General features: G+C 39.0%; 1 protein-coding gene across 1 annotated transcript in view; it reads right to left on the reverse strand.

Moving 5' to 3' along the window:
• Positions 1-8,900: 8,900 nt before the first annotated feature.
• CDYL2 (chromodomain Y like 2) overlaps positions 8,901-19,526 on the reverse strand; it is a 61,230-nt gene continuing 50,604 nt past the window's right edge. Inside the window, exons 4-7 of the mRNA XM_057401154.1 lie at positions 18,532-18,704; positions 13,738-13,948; positions 12,866-13,009; positions 8,901-10,858 (exon numbers count right to left, since the gene is read on the reverse strand). Of these exons, the coding sequence (XP_057257137.1) occupies positions 10,700-10,858; positions 12,866-13,009; positions 13,738-13,948; positions 18,532-18,704 (687 nt within the window). The 3' untranslated portion in view covers positions 8,901-10,699. The remainder of the gene's footprint in view (positions 10,859-12,865; positions 13,010-13,737; positions 13,949-18,531; positions 18,705-19,526) is intronic.

Consider the following 19,526-nt stretch of genomic DNA (forward strand, 5'->3'; position numbering starts at 1 on the left):
AGATTTTTCTGGTGCTAAATCAACAGCTGTATCATTCTCGTGGTGCTGCTGCATGTGTCATTTCATTTGGTCTCTTCCTCTAATGATCCATTCAGTATGTTGCAAGTAGTGTAAGCTGGCATAACCTGCAGATGTTGGCATTTCCCAGGTGTACACAGGGAGTACGGGAGAGCAAGGATGGGCAAATAGTTTTCTATTTGTAATCGAAATTGAGATTTCTTTAGCCAGTTTTTGATGGAGGAGTGCTGGTTATGTGAGATAGAGCTCTGGAGAGTTCTAGAGTCTGCAGGATTTCTGGGAATTAGGGATAATGATGGAAGATTACTTAGATCTTTCTGCATACAGGAAAGATGTGTCATGATTTCCTTCTATAAACTGCAAGCTTAATATTGCAAGCTGACAGTCTTTCACATTCCTCTTCCTTTATAAACTTCAGATGGAGGAATTTAGCAATATATATAGGGAATGCGTTTTCAGAACTGAAGTTCGGCAGGACTCGATTCTGTGCAAGCCAAACGCGAGCCATGATGGAGTCATTCACAATGAATGACACTGATTTCTCATCAAAGTTATTCTTTGCTCATACTTCTATATTTCTAGTCCATGAGATCATGGTGGAGGGGAATAACCTCCTTCCTGCTGCTGTGTTCCTCTGTGGGAGGTTGCCATCATTCAAGTGTCCTATATTTCTGTCAACCATTTGAGCTCATAGCTCACATTTATCTTCTTCAGTGCAGATGTGGCTGTCCTGCACCCCTGCTGCAGTTGCTAACATCTGGCAGAAAGACACGGCTAAAGGCTGGGGCTAGAAGTCTTTTCAACCACTCCAGCAGGGTTTGTCTGGGCTTGTCTCTTAGTGCCATAGGTGCTGGTTTTGTCTAAACTTTGGGCTTAGGCTTTATGAGGGCTGTTTCATGGGAGAAAAATTGCTTCACAGATCCACGCAGAGAACTATGAGTATTTCCACTCTGATCATACACGAGGTGTCTGCACAAACTAATTCTTATCTCCAGGATTTCACATCTCAGGCTTAATCACAGAATATTTAGGGTTGGAAAGGACCTTAGACCATCTAGTTCCAACCCGCTGCCACAGGCAGGGACACCTCACCCTAGACCCTGTCATCCAAGGCTGTGTCCAAGCTGGCCTTGAACACTGCCGGGGATGGAGCATTCACCAGGGCAGGACAAACACTACCATCAGATGGGTGTTACTGGCTGTGAGTTGAGTTCCTGTAGAGAACAGCTCAGGCTGTGGAGTTCACTGGGGGTGAGATGTGTGAAAAATTACTCACTGGTGTAGGTGTTTGCAGGATTGAGCAGTGTGAGGCATGGCAGAGCTGGCTGTTCTCAGCCTTTGACTGGGAGCTGTATCTGTTCCCTGACGGGAGTAAACTCCAAGTTCACAGCTGGTCTATAATTACCCTTAACTAACACTGTGAAGGTAATTAACTACAGCCTTTTTTTCCCCCTCTTTCCCCTCCTCCGCAGGTGTCCAATGTGGTTATTTACACCTGTGAAGAGTGAGTAAGAAAGTCGGTATAAAATGCTGCCATTCTGGTTTGGCAGTGTTTAACACCCTCGTGAATGAGTGTTCAAATTTTCAGGTGGAAGATTGGGTTCTCTTTCATTTTTTTTTTTTTTTTGTTATTTTTTCAATCCTCATCTTTTTTTTTCAGTCCTGTGATGCTCTCCTGAAGGGAGTATCCAGGGTGGTCACGCAAAATTCCTTAAGAGAGATTAACTTAAAAATGACTTAGGAAATCTTGTGATCTCATCAAATGCTCCACAAGAGCACTGTGAGCAAAGCAACACGCAGAGAGTCCTTTGGGAGTATGGCCGATCATCTGAACTGTATTTTCATTAGGAAAATGTACTTGCTTCTTACATCTCTGCAAGTATGTAGTATTATCAATTCTAATGCTCTCACGAGACCCTTCCTCTCTCAGCCTTGCCAGGATCGCCAGAGGGATTTTTGTCATAGGACTGGACTGGCTGGTGTCCATGCAGCTCTTTGTTATCAGTTTGCTGATTGCTGTTCTCTTAAGCATATGCCCCAGTTCAAAATGTGAGAGCTCCTCTAAGATGGAAGAAAATTGAGAGGCGCCTGATGGAGAAAAGAATTCCGGTCATTTTTTTGTTTTGTTGCTTTTCACAGAGTGTTTTTGTTCTATTTGTAAGAAAAGTGTTCTCTGGAGTGAGGGTTAAATGGATTCTTGACACTTGATTCCTTACCCTGCCTGCTGACTCACCATTTCGCTGGCACACAGCCATGGTATGGTTGTGGAGTGTGTTTACTGAGTGCTTGAATCCCAAATGGAGTGCTGTTGGATTTTCTCATACTCGAAACGGCTGGTAAAGGTTTTAGCCTTTCAGATCAGCCGTATCGTAGCCTATTTCTTTAAAGCTCAGTTTGATCTTTCAATAGATTTTTAGAGAAGGTGGATTTAATTTAAGATACCCCATTTAGCGAGGGATAGTGTCTTTGTGTTTTAACTAGTTACAGCCATGTATGGAAGAGGAATCCTACCAGGTCTAACACGTTTTGGGATATTTCTTTCCAACTGGCGTCACATTAGCAGCAGGGAAATTAAGTGTATCCGTTTTATTCTGTTACATGTAAATACATGAAAAGTATAATCTCCTGTTTTTCTGGTCTGATGAATGCAGGCACAGCATGGTGCTGGGGGTGCTATGGGTGTTATGGTTGCCTTGTCCGTTGCTTTTTTCGCATGGCCTGGTCCTTGGCATAAGGAACTTGTAGACTGCTGTGTAGTTAACAACTTACATTGCTCCAGGTGTCATTCCAGGGCACAGCCCTGTGCAAAGGACTGATGAAAGGTCATTATGGCAGGAAAACCCACAGAGGGCTGGACTGCTGATACTAATCAGGGCTTGCTTTCAGAAGTAAAGGGAGGATCAGGGTTAAGCAGTTGTTGACTCCAAACCCCATGCTCTAACCAGTGGGCATGCTGCTGCCGATCAGCAGAGCTGATCTGACCTTCACCCTAGAAGCAGGAGGGGATCCCTGGTAGCTGGCAGGGGTTTGGAGTTGTTGCTCATTACAAGCCTAGTGGGCAAAAAGTGGACTTGGAGGGAATTGTTTGCCAGTCTGAGTCCTTGACAAACAATCTGCTGCAGCTGCATACAAGATAAACAAATGAGAGGGTAAGATAATGGAGATCGTGAATAATTAGTCATGGGAAGAGTTCTCTATGAATGCCTTTATCCATTTGATGAAGCTCGTGTAGAACGTGAATACCCCGGAGAGCCTGGTAGGCAGTGTGTGTAATCTCTAACCAGAGCGCTGGCAGGACAGCAGTATGAAATTGCTGATCTTTTTGGAGTAATGGAAATTGTGGCACTTATTTACAGACACGTCAGAAACACATTTCTGGATGACTGTGAATAACTTACTTCTAGATGATAGTAATTAACTTAATCCTAACAAGTCAAGATTGCTGCTTAGTGTTTAAATCTTTTCATTATAGAAACTAATGCTAGTGCAGCTTTTAATCTAACATCCTGGGAGGCAGTGGCAGTTCCATAGCCCCTATTTCCAACACGACTCTTAGTTGCAAAAAGCATTTTCACTTTTCTCTTTATAGTTGTTCACAAACATATGTCTGTCTATGACCAAGGTATAAAGTCAGTTTCACAGATTTTACATAGTCATCCAGAATCCAAGCTGATGAATGTGACCAAAGAGTTTGGGAGGGCTAAACCCCAGCAGACATGACTTACTACTAACAGGAATCACGGATAAAGTTGAAAATGTTGAATTTTAATAAAAATGTCTTAGTCACTGCTTGTTGAATTTTGAATAAAGGACATGGAACCCTGCCTACTGTGCTGGTTATGTCTTTCTGACTGGTGCCACATTGCTCTCTGAAGATGTCTACAAGATATTCCATGTGCTGTTATGGTGAAACAATTTGCTGTGGCATGTCAGCCACTAGGGTTGACCTAGAAGGAACTGAAGTCAGTAAGATCGCCATTGATGTTGGTGGCTTTTGACTTGGATTCGCCCAATTTGTTCAAGTAACACCAATGCCAGGAAGTGATAAAGGAAACATGACGCAGTTTAGCTTAGGATTTTTAAGTTACTAAAAAAATAAACTGTTTCCTTTTCCAGAAATGAAAATTCCATTCTTTCTCCCATAGTACTTTTGACTGAAAATTACTGTGTCAAGCCAGATGGACTTAATAATTGGAGTTCAACAAAGTTTCCAATGGTTCTATTTTTATTATACATTTGTAATGAGCAAATTTTGTAAAACCAAGGAAAAAGTATAAATTAAAGCAAAGTGGTGCTAGCACAATGCAAATGGTTTGCACTCTAGAGTGGGCTGTTATTCTGGCTTTCTGAGTAATTTGGAACTGTCCCCGTGCTATGACTGCGGTTTGGTTTTGAGGTCGTCAGACATCAGTCATGAAGAGATGCATTATGTTTTATTAAATTTTATCATCTTTCATCATGAAAAATAATGTTACGGGGCCAGAATGTCACCCTCTGATTTTCTCTTCCTCACACAAACTATCCCTGAGTCCGACTTCCAAGACTTGATTTGCTTTGAGCTCCCACAATCTTTAAGATGGTGTTAGTCTGGTTTTCTCACATGCTTTCATTTCAGAACCTCTCCCTGTTTTTTCCGTCTGTAATATTGTTTCTGTTATTCAAAACTCAAAATGGGAAACTGGCATGTTTTAATACATGTAGAGTTTTGACCTGTTTGAGTACTGTTTATATCTTTGGGACTAATACCTGCCTGTTCTTTTATACATGCAATTCATAGACTAGTCTTTTGTCCTCTTAAATTTGTACACCTATTTTATATAGCGTCACAGAATCATAGAATGATTTGGGCTAGAAAAGACCTTAAGATCATCTGGTTCCAACCACCCTGCTGTGGGCAGGGACATCTCACACTAAACCATGTCACCCAAGGCTCTGTCTGACCTGGCCTTGAACACTGCCAGGGATGGAGGATTTGCAACTTCTTTGGGCAACCCATTCCAGTGCCTCACCACCCTCACAGTAAAGAACTTCTTCCTTAAATCCAATCTAAACTTCCCCTGTTTAAGTTTGAACCCATTACCCCTTGTCCTACCACTACAGTCCCTAATGAAGAGTCACTCTTCAGCATCCTTAATGGGTTCCCCTTCCATGTAGTTTGGTCATGTATTAATTTACAGCAAGAGGGACTAACATTTATCTTGCTTTCAGAAACCTTGGCTTGACAAAATATTTGGGTGGATTTTTTCATTTTAAAGAATTTTTGCTTTCCTTTAAAGATGAATTATTTAAAATGAAATGCTCATGCTGGCAATCTGTGTTAAGACCAGAACCTATCAATAAAACTGCTGGGCAGAAACAGTGTTATACCCATCATGTGTATGTACGTTGCTTACAGTCCAGCGCAAGCTATGGTAAGTTAATTCCTGGCAAGAATCACCGCAATAAATAATTGGATTTGCTGATAGTGAAGCAAGACTAAATTGCTCAATCCTCTGCTCTAAATAGCTGACCACAGTTTTTATTAACGGTGTCTGTCAGATTAAAGCTAACCAATATAATTGCTAGGACATTGTTGCTGTCCTTTGAATCAAATGTAGGTTGTTTCTTCAGACCTTGTTGTATAGGTGGTTTAGGTAACACTGGCTCCCTACAGAAATATCCCTCCTATTCTACCACTGGTGGAAGTAATTTAGTTACTCTTCTAATAGTTCTAAATAGTTACGCTTCCAATCATGGGAGATACATGATTTGAAATAGCATTCATGGATGCTACAGCCAAACTATCACCTTGTATACATGAGACCCCATGGTGTCTATAACCATGCAGGACCATAGGGTGACTCAGCTTCACACTGCACCAACAGGGTTCTGGAAAATGGCCTCCCTGGAAAATACCACTTTAATATCAAATACCTCCACAGGGAGCTGAAATACTGTGTGCAAATAGTTGGTTCTGGAGAGGTATGCTTTGGGTGACATTCAGGTATTAAATAGCGGAAGTGATAATGGTGGAGAAGGTGTCCTAGAAGTGTATTTATAGGACAGGTCTTGTTGATTTCCTTGGATTTGATAATGAAATGATAAACAGATGGATCATAATGCACGATTTCAGACAGCTCTTATGCAGTGTCTTTTAGTGCCCCGGTTTTTGCCCTTCAAAAGTTTTAAATTTAACTTCTCTTTTAAAAAGCCTGCTGTACGCCTGCTTCCTCTGGAAAGGCCAGAGTCCATGAATAGCTTTATCATATGTAATACAAGCAAGGGTCTGTGGCTACTACTTATCACAATCATTCTGACTGTGTAAAACTGAAGGTCACCGCATTGAAATGAAGTTTCAATGTTTTTATTCAAAGCAGCTTCTCACAATGTATAAATACTGCATATTAACACACATGAAAAATACAACTTCTAAGGCACCCAGAAATGTGTCCATACACTAGTTACAGGACCATCAACAAATAAATTGTGTACAGTTTGATCTAGACAGCCAATATTTCATATATCAGAAGATACAAGTCCCTCAGTACTGTACCAGTTTCAGAAAATATTTACAACACTGTGACATAGGGGTGCCTGTACCCTTATCATATTATAATATGTACTCATTGTTACAAATATTAGAAACCGTTTTAGTCTGTTCCATGGCATTTTGACAAAATAACTTAAGGGGCTAATTTGCAAAGTTTTACAATTAATTCTTTGTGCAAGTTCTGAAAATAAAGTTACATTGATGTAATTTGTGAATTTTTGGTTCTTTGCTTCTTCTCAGAGGTTTGGTAATAAGCCTTACCAATAGACATACCATCCTAGCTGAATGTCACTCCTTTCCCTATAGGTCCGTGGATACATCTTTTCCCCTTATGCTTGACATGGATGAGAATGCAGTGTTTGTAGCAGAAATAGACTGATCTTCAGTATAAATGTCAAACCAGTTCACTGGTGAAGGAACTAATGCTTTGTTAAAATAATGGAATTCTTTGGTCCTTTGTTTTTATGGAAGGCATAATATTTTTATTCACTAAAAACTGAAATCCCGTCTGTGAGTAAGCAAGCTAGTGAATGACTTTCAGTGTAGTATCTGAAGTAGCAGTAAAGAGATTTAATATGGCTTAAAACATACGGTTAATTGGGCAGACACAGATAACACATCTAGGATACTGAGTACCCAAATGTACTATAAGATTGTCTATAAGTCTCTTATGTAAACTTCTTTAGTGTCTCCTAAAGAGCGCTGGCTTTAGCCAGATTTGACTTTTATAGACCCAGCCACACAAAGCCTGAGATAAACTACTGTGGCTGGGAGCACAAATGCACAGTTTATATATAACAAAGCCCATGCTGACAAATCTACCTATGTTGTTCAAAACCAACCCGTATTACCCTTTTCACAGGAAAAACTTAAGGCCCTGTACTCTAATTTGCTAACTTTCTTACAGCAATTATTTGGGGAAGTCCTTAGCACTACATCATAAGCAATTTATATAGCTTTAAAGATTTCTTGTACCTAATGGTAAGGCTTATTCACAAATGCAATAAAACTACATTTTCAAACTGTAAAGGCTGGCAAAATAATAAAAAAACCCAAACCAAACCAAAACAAACCCCAACCAAAATTGTGTGTTTATCCCTACCATTAAAAGAGCATTTTATTCTAATGAAAAACTATTGGCACAAAACCATTATATCAGAGATTAAAAGAACAGTTAACAGTAGTGAAAAAGATTGCCTAAAACGCATACCCTAACCTACCACAGAAATATAAAAGTTTATATTCTGAAAATATATACTGTATTAAAGTTTGTAAGCTTATTCATTTAAACAGAAATGTAATGAAATAGTAATCTAAGCAACACTTATCTACAGCAAAAATATACATGCAGGACAACACAAAATAAATTGCTTACCTTTAATATCTACAAATGCAAAACTGTAGATTTTTAAAGATTGTACAAAACAATTTACACAAGAATAAACATACTTAACAACAAATTGCATTTATAATCTTAAATACTGTGAATATTAGTAAAGGTACCCAGACTAACATGTACAGTACATCTAGATATCTGAATACCTAGTAAGGACAGAAACACAAGAGAAAATTGATTTCTGATCTTTAAATACTGGAAAAGAAGCTTTTGACATTGTTATTACTCTTTTTGGAAGGGAAAATAGAGTCCATGAAAACTAGACTGTAACTGTATAGATATGAATAATTAAAAATGTTAACTATGGTTAGCGCTTGCTTTAATGGAAAAATAATTATAGAAAAATGTATTTCAACCATTCCTTTGTCATAAAAAATGCTAAGATGCTAAGATATAGGTATCTGAAAATTCAGATGAAATGATGCAGTTTAAAGGTCTTAACAACTTACGATTCTTCTCTGAAAATCTCATCTGGAAAGCATACCTTCACATTGCTGAGCAGTTTCTCTCTGTCTGCAAAACCCAAGCACAGTATTATAATAAACTTCCTAATGTCTTACTAGCACATGACTAGGAGTTATGGCTCTCTGAATAGGCATAAAGGAAATGAAGGAAACTGAGGAATCATGGTACTTTCCATTGCTTTTTTTCGTTTCTCTTTATGAAGTCATATGCTGGACTGTGTGAGCACATGTTCTGCATGTGAGTGGTTTCATTTGATTAACCCCTCTTGTTAAATGCCATCCAGGTGACTCACATGTGCATAGCAGCAGAGTAGGGGATCCCACGGCCCTGACTCAGCTACGTCCCTGCACTATGAGGCCTTGCTGGCAGGTTGTGGAAATAAGCAAGTATTAGTCTAGAACAAGTGGTGCACGCATCACTTCCAATAGTTACTGAAAGAGTTTAGTTTCAGATGCTTAGAAGTTACTTGTTCTGTTTTTATTTTTTTTGTGGAAACCACTGAACAGGCTAATTAGAAGCCAGACTTTGTCTTTTTACTGAAGAATTTCCATGAGAATTTCTGTTCTTAAAGTGCTGATTTCCTTAAAATTCAGTGGTAGTTAGGCTGTAGAAACAGTACTTCTAATTATTGAGAAAAAAGAATGTTATATTAATGTGTTGAAGGTTACTGTGTACTTTAATCACCTTTAACTTTACAGAGGCTTTGTTGAAACTCATCATGGAAATACCAGGAGGGAGAAAACCTAGCAGCTTCATTTGCAGAGGTTTAAACCATTAGCAAGTAATTGAGCTGAAGGACAGCGAGCAAGTGCACAAATCACAAAGCAAACAAATGTGCAAAGCTTCTGCTTCAAAAAGCGCTGGTTTGGGCACACCGCAATGGCAGGGGAGTCACAGAGCATGCTTGAGTTACTTCCATATTAATTGCTTCACTAACGAGACAGAACTTGGAGGTCCAGTGTTCAGGAGTCAATCAGTGTCACTGAAAAGTACTAGGATCACATTCTAAAACAGCAGATTGGTTTTTTGTAGTTTACTGTGGACTGCTTTTATGGATAGCCTTAAGTTCTTGTACCAGATGGCAGGGTGGCCAGATGTGGAGAGCAAAACAAAACTGCTCCCTCCATTTAGTTCAATACCTAGCACCTTGTATAAACTGCTGGCCTGCACCCAAAGGCCTCCAGAGCAGGAATTATCTCACACCTGAGGAATCAGGCAACTAGACTAAGGCTCATAAGGAGTTGCTTTTAGACTTCAGACCAAAAGGGGATGTTTAAACCTGAAAAACAGTACAACGCCACATAACGGCACCACTCACCCTGTCACTGATACCCGGCTAACAGGAGTATAGTCAACTTAAATAAAGCATCTCCTTGGCAAGCCCTTCAATGCCCCTCAAGAAGGCAGAAAGTGAAGAGAGACTTAAGGGGGACTCGCTGCTTCAGAATCCATTTTTCCCCCTCTAACCCTCACAAATGAATCTATTCCATACATTTTTTTGTACAATTTTAAACACAGAGGAGCATGCACGTGACTGTTTCTTTTAATGCCTGCAGCATCCTGCGTGTTTCCGATATATTCTTTATTTTTCTACACAATTTGCTGCTGTAATTGTGTTTGCATTCCCATGTGATGCCATTAATTCAGTCAAGGGCAGTATGAAAAATCAGACCTGTGACCAACAAACAGCTGAACATGAACACAAAATAAATAAGTTAAATAAATTCAACAAAGAAAAAAATTCCTAGTAGCTTTTGTAAAACTAACTTTACATATTATACATATAAATTATCAAATTCTTCCATTACACTGCTAGAACTTAGGAAAAATGAAAAAAAATCAAGGTATTTCTAAAGCATGGTGTTTGGGTCTACAAAATACTGGGCTGACCCAGTTTTTAGATTGAGCCCTCTGTGTCAGCCCAGATGTGTGGCAACAGCAAGAATAAGTTAAGAAGGACAGACAAAATAAATCATTACAGATGGTGTGCCTCACTGGGCCTCAATGGTGCTTCTCAGCACATGGAATGTATACTTTTACCTGGATGAGCAATGTGAAAGATGCAGCCCTCTGTTGAGATTATGTGCACTGAACAAGCCTGCCTACGTCTCGCTTACACAAAATCATACCAGCTACAAGCAGCTGTGTATCTCACAAGGAAATCAACACAACCATATGTATTAGGATACACTGTCACAAATTCCTCACTGATGCATTGCCTCTGCTTTTCAAACACAGGTAACATTTGACTTGGTTCACAACTGGGGCATTTTCTAAGTTAAGCCAATACATCAGGCTTCATATATTTTGTCTTGCAGGTAGCTGAATAATGAATCCAGTCCTTTAGAAGAACTCCACAGCTGTTTTAACATCTGACACTCTTTCTCATTCACATCTTCAAGTCCAGATTTCAGGAAGCTCCGCACAAGACATTTGGACTCTTCCAATACCTAAAGCCAAAATATCACTCAGAATCTCATTTTGCATCTGCTAAAATTATTACAGATAATGGTGTGAACAGAATTTTTACACTACTGACTCTGTTTTACAATTTAAATAACTCCTTCGGGCACAGAAACTAGATTTGATTTACAGCCATAACTCCACTTGCTGATAGTCAGCATCTTGAAGAATTAAGGACTTTTGAAGTTTATGTGGTAGTGCCAACATTTTAAAAAGGCATGAAGAATTCTGAATTGCTTTAGTTTACTGAAACCATGAAGCACTAGACAGACCTAAGAATGTTACCCTTTGGAATGAAAATGTGAGGCATGATACACTGGCTACCTGCTTTCTGGAAGGTAGTCTTTAAGGTTAGAGAGGTTGGAAACCCCACTGTGGATATCCATCACCTTTAATAATCTTCCCTCATGCATCATTTCCTTATCAAAACAGAGATGAACCCAAAACGGCCTTTACTGCAAATACGGTTTATTTCCTAGACCCAATTTAAACACAGATTGCAGCCTTTAAAATCCTTTTTAAAATATGTAACACGAGCATGTACCTCACAAGGAACCTGACTAGTCAAAACCATTAATAACTCATACATTGCTGGTCTTTTGAGGGTAGAAGATTTAATGTGAACCAACACAGTGTTCATGGTAAGGGAGACACACACTCTCCACTGAGCTTTGTCAATACTTACATGCTAAGCCCAGTTCTTATCAAGTCTAGGTTACACACTGCTATTCCAAAGTAGTATTTCTCTTTAACTCAAGTAGATGGTGTTCATTGCAAATGCCGAGGCCCTGTGTGTTCTTTTTGGTCTGTTTGTGAACAAGTATCCACAGTGAACTCAGATGAGCTCATCATATTCTTTGTTTTTGTGACTTCAGCCTGATTTGCATTTAGGATCAGAGAGAGTAAATCTTGTCTCTGACACTTTTAACTCTCATCTTTGACCACAAGTTAGCACCAGTCTTTCTAACAGGTCTCAAGAGAAAATTCCCTTGACAGCCAGGAACATCGAAGGAAAGAGTAATTCACAGTGAAGCCCAGAGGTTTTCCCAACTCATATAATACATTATATCAGCATGATCAAATAAGCTTATGCTACATTTGCAGTTTCATTCTGAATGTCTTTTCAGAAGATCTAATCTACACTTGATTTAATTAAAAATCTTGTGCGTCTCTATTTTCTCTTTTATGACAGATCTCTTAAATGAAGGGATGCTAAGAATTTCAGGCATAAGAAGTATAGCACAAAATGACAACCGTGTGCACTTCTGCTGGAGCAGTTTTATTGCAGCCAGTATCACCTTCTTCACTCTGAGCATTGTTTTCTTTTTTAAGCAAGGATGTGCACAGAATAGGAGCATATTTGCCTGAAGGGAAAATCCTTAGGAAGTAAAAATAGGAAAGGATTTTCTTTCAACTTCAATGTACACAAAAGGAAGTTATAATACACTGTGACCAGACTGTGTTCAAATCCCTCTGTGTCTGGATCTCACCTCTCCTGCACAGCAGAGCTTAGCTGGCACTTTCCTACCCTTCTGGTGCCTTCTTCTGCACATTCTGCAGAACCAGGAACTATGCAGGTGCAGAAAAAAAGGCAGATCCAGTTGAAATGTAGTAGGCTAGGACACTGTGAAAGGCGAATCTATTTTCTTACTGTCCTTCCTTACTGGCCCTGCAGAGATCTCCCAGTCCAGTTGTATTGCTACAGTCTCTTCCATCTTCATGAAATAAACCTATGCTAATCCCCCTTAAAAATCTGGGGCAAGGAGGTTCCACTCATATTGAATAAATGTGAAGATAGGGAAAATAAATACCCCTCCCTGACGCTGAAAAATGAGAAACCTCATGAACTCACGGATCCCTATTCAGATTGTCTGTTATCAACCTTCTTTCACAAGTATGGTTGTAGAAACTGTGGACCCACCACGTGATGAGCCTTTGGAGCACACATTAGCTCTGTGAAATGAGTTGAATCACAAAGGAGTGTGATTTCTTACCACTGCACTGCAGGATGCCATTTCTTTCACTCGTAGCATCACTTCTTGGCTAAATGTTGTTGGCCAAAATACTTGTGACACTAGTCCTCTGCTGCAGGCTTCCTGTGCGGTCAGCTTTCTCCCACAGAACAACATTTCATTGGCCTGTGAAACCAAAAGATTACATGTGATTGTGTGTTATCAGTCTCTCAAAGGTTTTTCCATACTTGCCTGATATTTTCAGGATTAAATTTACAAATGGTCTCCTCTATCTTTCCATACTGCAAAACACTTTAAAAGGAGTTTCGGTAGCTATTTAAGGATTGTGCAGGTGGCCAGAGCACAGCATGGGTTTCATTTAAAAGAAATGTGCTGGCATGCATGATGAATCTGTATTGCTGATTTTACAAGAGTAACTGTCAGTGCTACTGTGCCAAGAGTCATGGATCCTAGTATATAACACTCTGTGGGGCAAATTCTGCTTTGTTATACTGGTAAAAACTAATCAACCTTACTGGAATTACTATGGATTATCTTTAGAGAGCAAAGGGCAGTTTCTTGGTCTGTCTCTGCACAATCCTACCATGGTACAGACAAGGACTCTGTAACACTACTCTGCTAATGCATCACTTCCTGTTTCTACCATGACCTTGATGATCTTTGCTTTTTCAATCTGTGTTCAATCCTTCTTGTGCACAGCATGTGTAATACACTGAATTCTGAGGTCATTTTGTCGTAAGAAACGGGGAGGGATTAGATGAACTTTCCAGAGATTTCATTTCCACTCATGCCAATTAAGAGAAACGGTTGTTTTCTGTTTTACTTTTTAAAGAGAAAAAGAAGAGCATGGATTTAAGAAGGGTTCCTCAGCAAACTGAGGTTGAAAACCTTACCAGTGCAACCCCCAGAATTTGTGGGAATGTGTATGATGAGCAGCCAGCTGGGGTGAGTCGGATTGTTGCATATGGTGTCTGAAACCACGCCTTCTCACTTGCCCAAACGATATCACATAGTGGTAAAATAGAAGCTCCTAACCCAAGAGCAGGGCCGTTGATAGCAACCACAATGGGCTTCTTAAACTGAATAAAAGCTTTTACAAAATCCCTAAAACAAAAAATAGAAGAAAGACCTTGAATACAAAAGTAAGTCTCAGATAACCAGCCAAATTTAAAGTACTTAATCTGAAAGCAAATTAGAATCACAGATGAACACAATAAATGCCATGGCCCAGTTTTATGAGGTCAGAATTGCAAGCTACTTTCTAGTTTGCACATGGAAAAGTTTGTTTATATTTAGTTATTTAATCTTTTGAGTACCCGGCATACTAAATAATTTTGTGTATGTTGTATGTGAACTGATTAACTGGAATGCACTGACTTTCTGCAGAATGGTTTGGTCAGGTTTAGTTTTACTTCTGGAATAGTAATTCATGAGTTTGTACACACAGTGCTTCTCAGTTTGCTCCACTATGGGTAGTATGGCTTCTGACAATCTGGTTTGGCTAACCTGATGGACATATTATAGCATGACAGAGAGGAACCTCATAGGTGTATTGATGAATATCCATTTTTTTCTAAGTTCTCTTAAGACCCTAGGTCAGATGCTACTGCAAGTCCCATACATGGATTGGGAGATAGTAAACATTGCTGGCTCACGAGCAGAAAGAGTAAGACCCAAAAAGGGGAGTCAGAGCGAGAGAAATGTCTGAACGGGAAAGAATAAGCCAAGTGATCTGTTGAGTCTTCGCTGCAAATGTCTTCAGCAGAGATGTAACGAAGTAGATGCCCTTGCTTGCACAACAGTAAATGTGAAGCAATAGGAAATAATGGGGAACTAATGTGATCAGATTCATCCAGACGAATGAACTAGAACATGTTAAATTCTGTGCAGTGAGGAGATATTTAAAATAAGCTACGTATCAGCAACGGTGGAAAAGATATCTGTTGAACACAGCCTATACCCCAATTAGGAAAAAGCATGAGTGTAACTGTGAGCAAATTATGGGCTCCAGCAGCTCAGTGCACGACAGGTACATGGAAGGAAACGAGATGCTCAATTACTTTAGAAAAGAGACATGTATAAATCAAATTTGAAACAAAAGAGGAGAGTCTGTTCCTGCCCTGGTTCACACAAAGAGTGCATCTTTGCTGACAGATCTGAGGAAAGAACATTTTGTCAAATGCGCCCTTTGATGGGTTGTGGTTCTGCCACTGAGGTCAAAAAGACCGAGTCTTCTGTTTCTGGGAGCAGAGCCTCTGCCTGGCAGGTCAGAGTGCCCATATGGCAAAAACCAGAAAAGATACCAAAGAGAAATGTTTTATGGGACAAGGGCATTGCCTGTATTTTAAATGGAAACAAAGAGCCTGAGGTGAGCCAGCATTACACATTCAATGAATGAGTTCTGGTTTTCTGGCTACCTAGTAAAGTGTTGATCTTTGACCATGGGAAAATAGATACTCGTGGGCTTGATGCAGCTCTCTTCACACTGTCAGCAGTAAAACACAAGATAAGTGGCAAGATAAAGAGAACGAAATAAGGAACTTATCTGGCCTTTGAAGACATGCCTTTCTAGAAGCAGGGTTACGAAGAGTTGTGGTTCATTTCTGTTCGCAGAAGCAATGCTGTTCCCTTATCTCGTTATTTCTTCAGCTGTTTATGGCTGAGTAATGACTGTGGATCACTGCACCTTAATTCCAGAATTCTGACAGCGTTAGTAAGTGAGCCTTCCAAGTAGGACTACAGATGGGAATGGGGATGGGATGAATGAACAAACTATGGATAAATGCTGGCAGCAGATCTGAGGACCATGTGAAGGCAGAAGAGAACAGTGTGGTGGAGAAAAGCAGGAAGAATGTGTTGATAAATGGGACTGGGAGTGAATATGGAAAAGCAATTAGGAATGTGCAGAGGAAGCAGTTAGATGATGGGGAGGAAGAACAAAGCAGAACACATTAGTGAAGGGGAAGGGTTGAAGGAGATGCGAAATCTTCACGAGTGAGCAAGGAAGAGAGCATCTGGAGATTGGGACAGAGTGGAACTGAACACTGAGAAGACACAATGAGCTTCCGTCATGAGGAAAGGATGGGAGCAGAGAGAATGGTACCATGGATGGGTGTGGAATATGCCACCTGTAGGATGGAGTCGAGGGCTATGATGCTGGGAACTTTTGAGGGGAGCAAATGCCTGTATTTGGTCTACAGAAGCTGCAGTGAACAGAACCGCACTCAGCTGCTGTGTTCCCTGTTTGGTACATTACCTATTTCAGTGAATTGTCTTTATAATGAGAACCTGGCATGTTTTTACATCTTCGAAGCGTAAGTTCACACCCTTAGTTTCTGGGCTAGAAGATCCTTGTTTTGATTCAGTGTAGTCTTTCAGGAGGACTTAAAATTGTAACTGTTATTCCACAGTAGAACCAGAAGCTCAAAGACAAGAAAAAGTGTCACAATGCAGAAGGCTTTTGGTTTTGCTAGAGGATGTCTGGGAAGCTGACGATCAAATACACTTTGGGATGCTGCAGGCCAGGGCTCGTAAGTATGTCAAAGGCTATAAAGAAGTTGAATGAGTGAAGTCATCCTTCTCCATTTTCTTCTGAGCACACCCAGAATTTTATGTATCGGGTCACATAAGGATGCCTGACTGACAATGAGAGACTGATGCTGGGAATGCTTTCCAATGGGGCTTTCTCCTGCCAGGCTCTGTAGGCTACATACACGCAGCAGTGCAGTCTGTCTGCCTCTTCTCTGCTTCCGGATTGTAATGCCAGACACACATCTGGACGGTGGCAGCTTGGGCTGATGGATCTATGTTCAGTACCTGAAGAGGAGCCACAGGGCCACATACAAGCCCCAAAGGCAGTGGATGAGGACAGGAGCCAAACAAATAATCTTTCACATAAGATGAATACAGATGCTGGGTATTTAAACTGCATTTTTGACTTGTGATCGCTATATGAGAACCGTACGTCAGAAAGTGGAAACATACAGTAATCAAGACTTTAATTTCATTTTGCTACAAGTCTAACTTGACGTACAGTAGTGCAGGCAGAGACCCATTAATGTGTTCGAGGACATCCTAACCACTGAAAAGCAAAGTTTACATTTTTTTCTACTCTTATTGCAGTATATTTTCATTAGCTGAGTCCTTTGTTCACACAAAGCACAGAGAGTGCTAAACGGAAAACGTAGTGTATTGTTTCCAGAAGTACAACAAAAATCTATTTCCAGTGGGCCTGAAGCCGATGTTTTTGACAAGGAGCAGCACACTGAATCAGTATTTCAAGAGTGTTCTGTGAGTCCAAGGGTAGAAAAACTGAGTATTATAGTCTATTTTATACTCATTTTTATGTGGAATTGATAAGTACAACTGTGTATTAAATATGTGTGGATAAATGTATACATATATAACAATACCTATCTACATAACATTTACATGAATATTATTAAATTTTTATCTTCTAATGCAGTGCAAGCATGTCTGTATTTTCAGACAAAACCAGTGATTTTCCTTCCTCACTTATTTTGGTTCCGCATTATTTAAAATCCTTCACATTAAAGTAAAAAATAAATTAGGATACGTACTCCAAGAGGTTTTTCTTTTTTAACTATCTCTATATGATATTCAAGCATAGCTAGGCTCTTAAAAACATGTCAAAATTTGTTATATTTAAGAAGTTAATTTTAAATTCTTTCAAAGTAATTACTACCTTCAGAATTTCAAAAGTATTAAATGGAATCCAAATTGATCTGCAGCAGTTTTAACAAAGATAATTGGTGGTTAATACATGTCATGTAGTAACTAAATGTAATCTTACTTTATACTAATATATGCAAAAGACAGATCTGTTGTAAAACAAATTATTTCATATTGCTTCACAAACTTGTTGCATAAAGTTTTTAAGCTCTCAGAAGAGTAATATTTATTTGTAGAAAGTGGGGGGACAAAAATACGGACCAAGCCCTCTCCTGGTACAGACTGGTGAAATACCATTGGCTTTAGTGGACTGATGTTGATTTATACTGGAAGATCGGGCAAGTATGTATAAAAAATACCTTGTGGATAATGGAAATTTTTGGTGATGTATTGTGCAGATTGATTTGTAGACTGCATGTCATAAGCCCTGGATTTCTATTAAGGTAATGTGATTTATATATAAGGAAAGTCACATTTTAGTTATGAAAATAAAACTACATTTGCATATATATTAAGTTATTTGAGTTTAAGAAAAAGAGTGGAGACCCTTCTAATAAGGTTCTAAAATACAGTGACAGACTGCTATTTCAACAGAATGTGAGTAAGCCATGGGTTCTTGTTTGTACTGAAATTCATTGCAATGATGAACATCAAAACAAGTAAAGTATCTGCCTTTCAAGAACCACTTTGGAACATAAAGCAGTGACTGATTTGGATAAACAACAAAGTTGTATTTGAATTTGGAGGAATGATTTCAAATATTAAATACAGAGAATTGGGAAAAAAAGAAATCCCTGTGGGATATCAGCACTGGAATGAATGTGCATTGTTTTCTAACATTGAGAAGGTCCAAGGTTCTTACTGAACAGATCTGTAGGACTATAATTAGAATGCAATCAACAATTAAATATACAACAGTTTTTGGACCTGATAAATACCTTTATAATCACACACTGCATTTCATAATTTAGAGATCATAGGTAAGCTTGGGTCACCTTATAGCTTCTGCAATCCTAGTGCTTTCCTTTCTTCTGTCATTGGATAACCTGCCAATTAAATATGAGTAATCTAGGCCACTACAGAATACACTTCCCACTGCGCTGAGAAGTAAGAGTTTACTGTCATCAGCTGATGCATTGCACAATGCTCTCCGAACTTCCTTCATGATCTGTGGATAAAGAAAAGTAAACAATTCGACATGCATGCCGTTGCAATACCATTTCCCTAGTTTTACAAACCTTATCGATCTTGAGAGACTTAAATTTTGGGCACTATTAATATTTACATCAATTATATGTATATATTTATCTAATTTTAACATACTTAGAATGAGAACACTGAGAGTTTACAAAATATTGTATATTTGGAAGTGCTTTGTTGATGATTATTAATTCGAAGAGTTTTTATGACTTTGGCTGTTCTTTACTTTTTGCTATGGAAAATTCTAGCCAGCTTATGCTATCTGGTTGCACTCTGATAATTTCAAATACCACTTTTTTATTTTCATGGTGTATATTCAGTGGATATATATATTTCATTGCTGTATCTTCAGTTAAATGGGTATCACAACAATAACCTATTATCCTCAACAAGCTGTGAGCAAAATCTATAAACACCAGTTTTCAGTTCTTCAAATATTTTGGTTTATATGACTTTAACCAGAGTAAAGCAGGACAACAGGACATCACACATATCAACATGACAAATATATTATTCATTTTTCTGTGTTCAATGATATTGTTGAAGTCTACAAAAGTCAGAGCAAAAAAAGCCACTTAAAAGAGACATTTCTGCTCTGATTTACAACTGGACAAAGCTAACAGTTGCCCCATAAATCAAACCTAAAATCCATACAAAACTGAACTGCTCGTATTGTAAGAAAATTGCCTTTCACTTTCTTACAATGAGCAGAGAATTGTTTCCCTAATGATTTTTAGAAGGAAATATTATTTTACGAACTCCTTGCTCAGTTACCATTCAGCATGGTTTT

Source organism: Pezoporus wallicus, unplaced genomic scaffold, assembly GCF_028554395.1.
Source record: "Pezoporus wallicus isolate ANWC-B61680 ecotype Strahan unplaced genomic scaffold, APGP_CSIRO_Pwel_v1 contig_420, whole genome shotgun sequence".
NCBI classification, from domain to species: Eukaryota; Metazoa; Chordata; class Aves; order Psittaciformes; family Psittacidae; genus Pezoporus; species Pezoporus wallicus.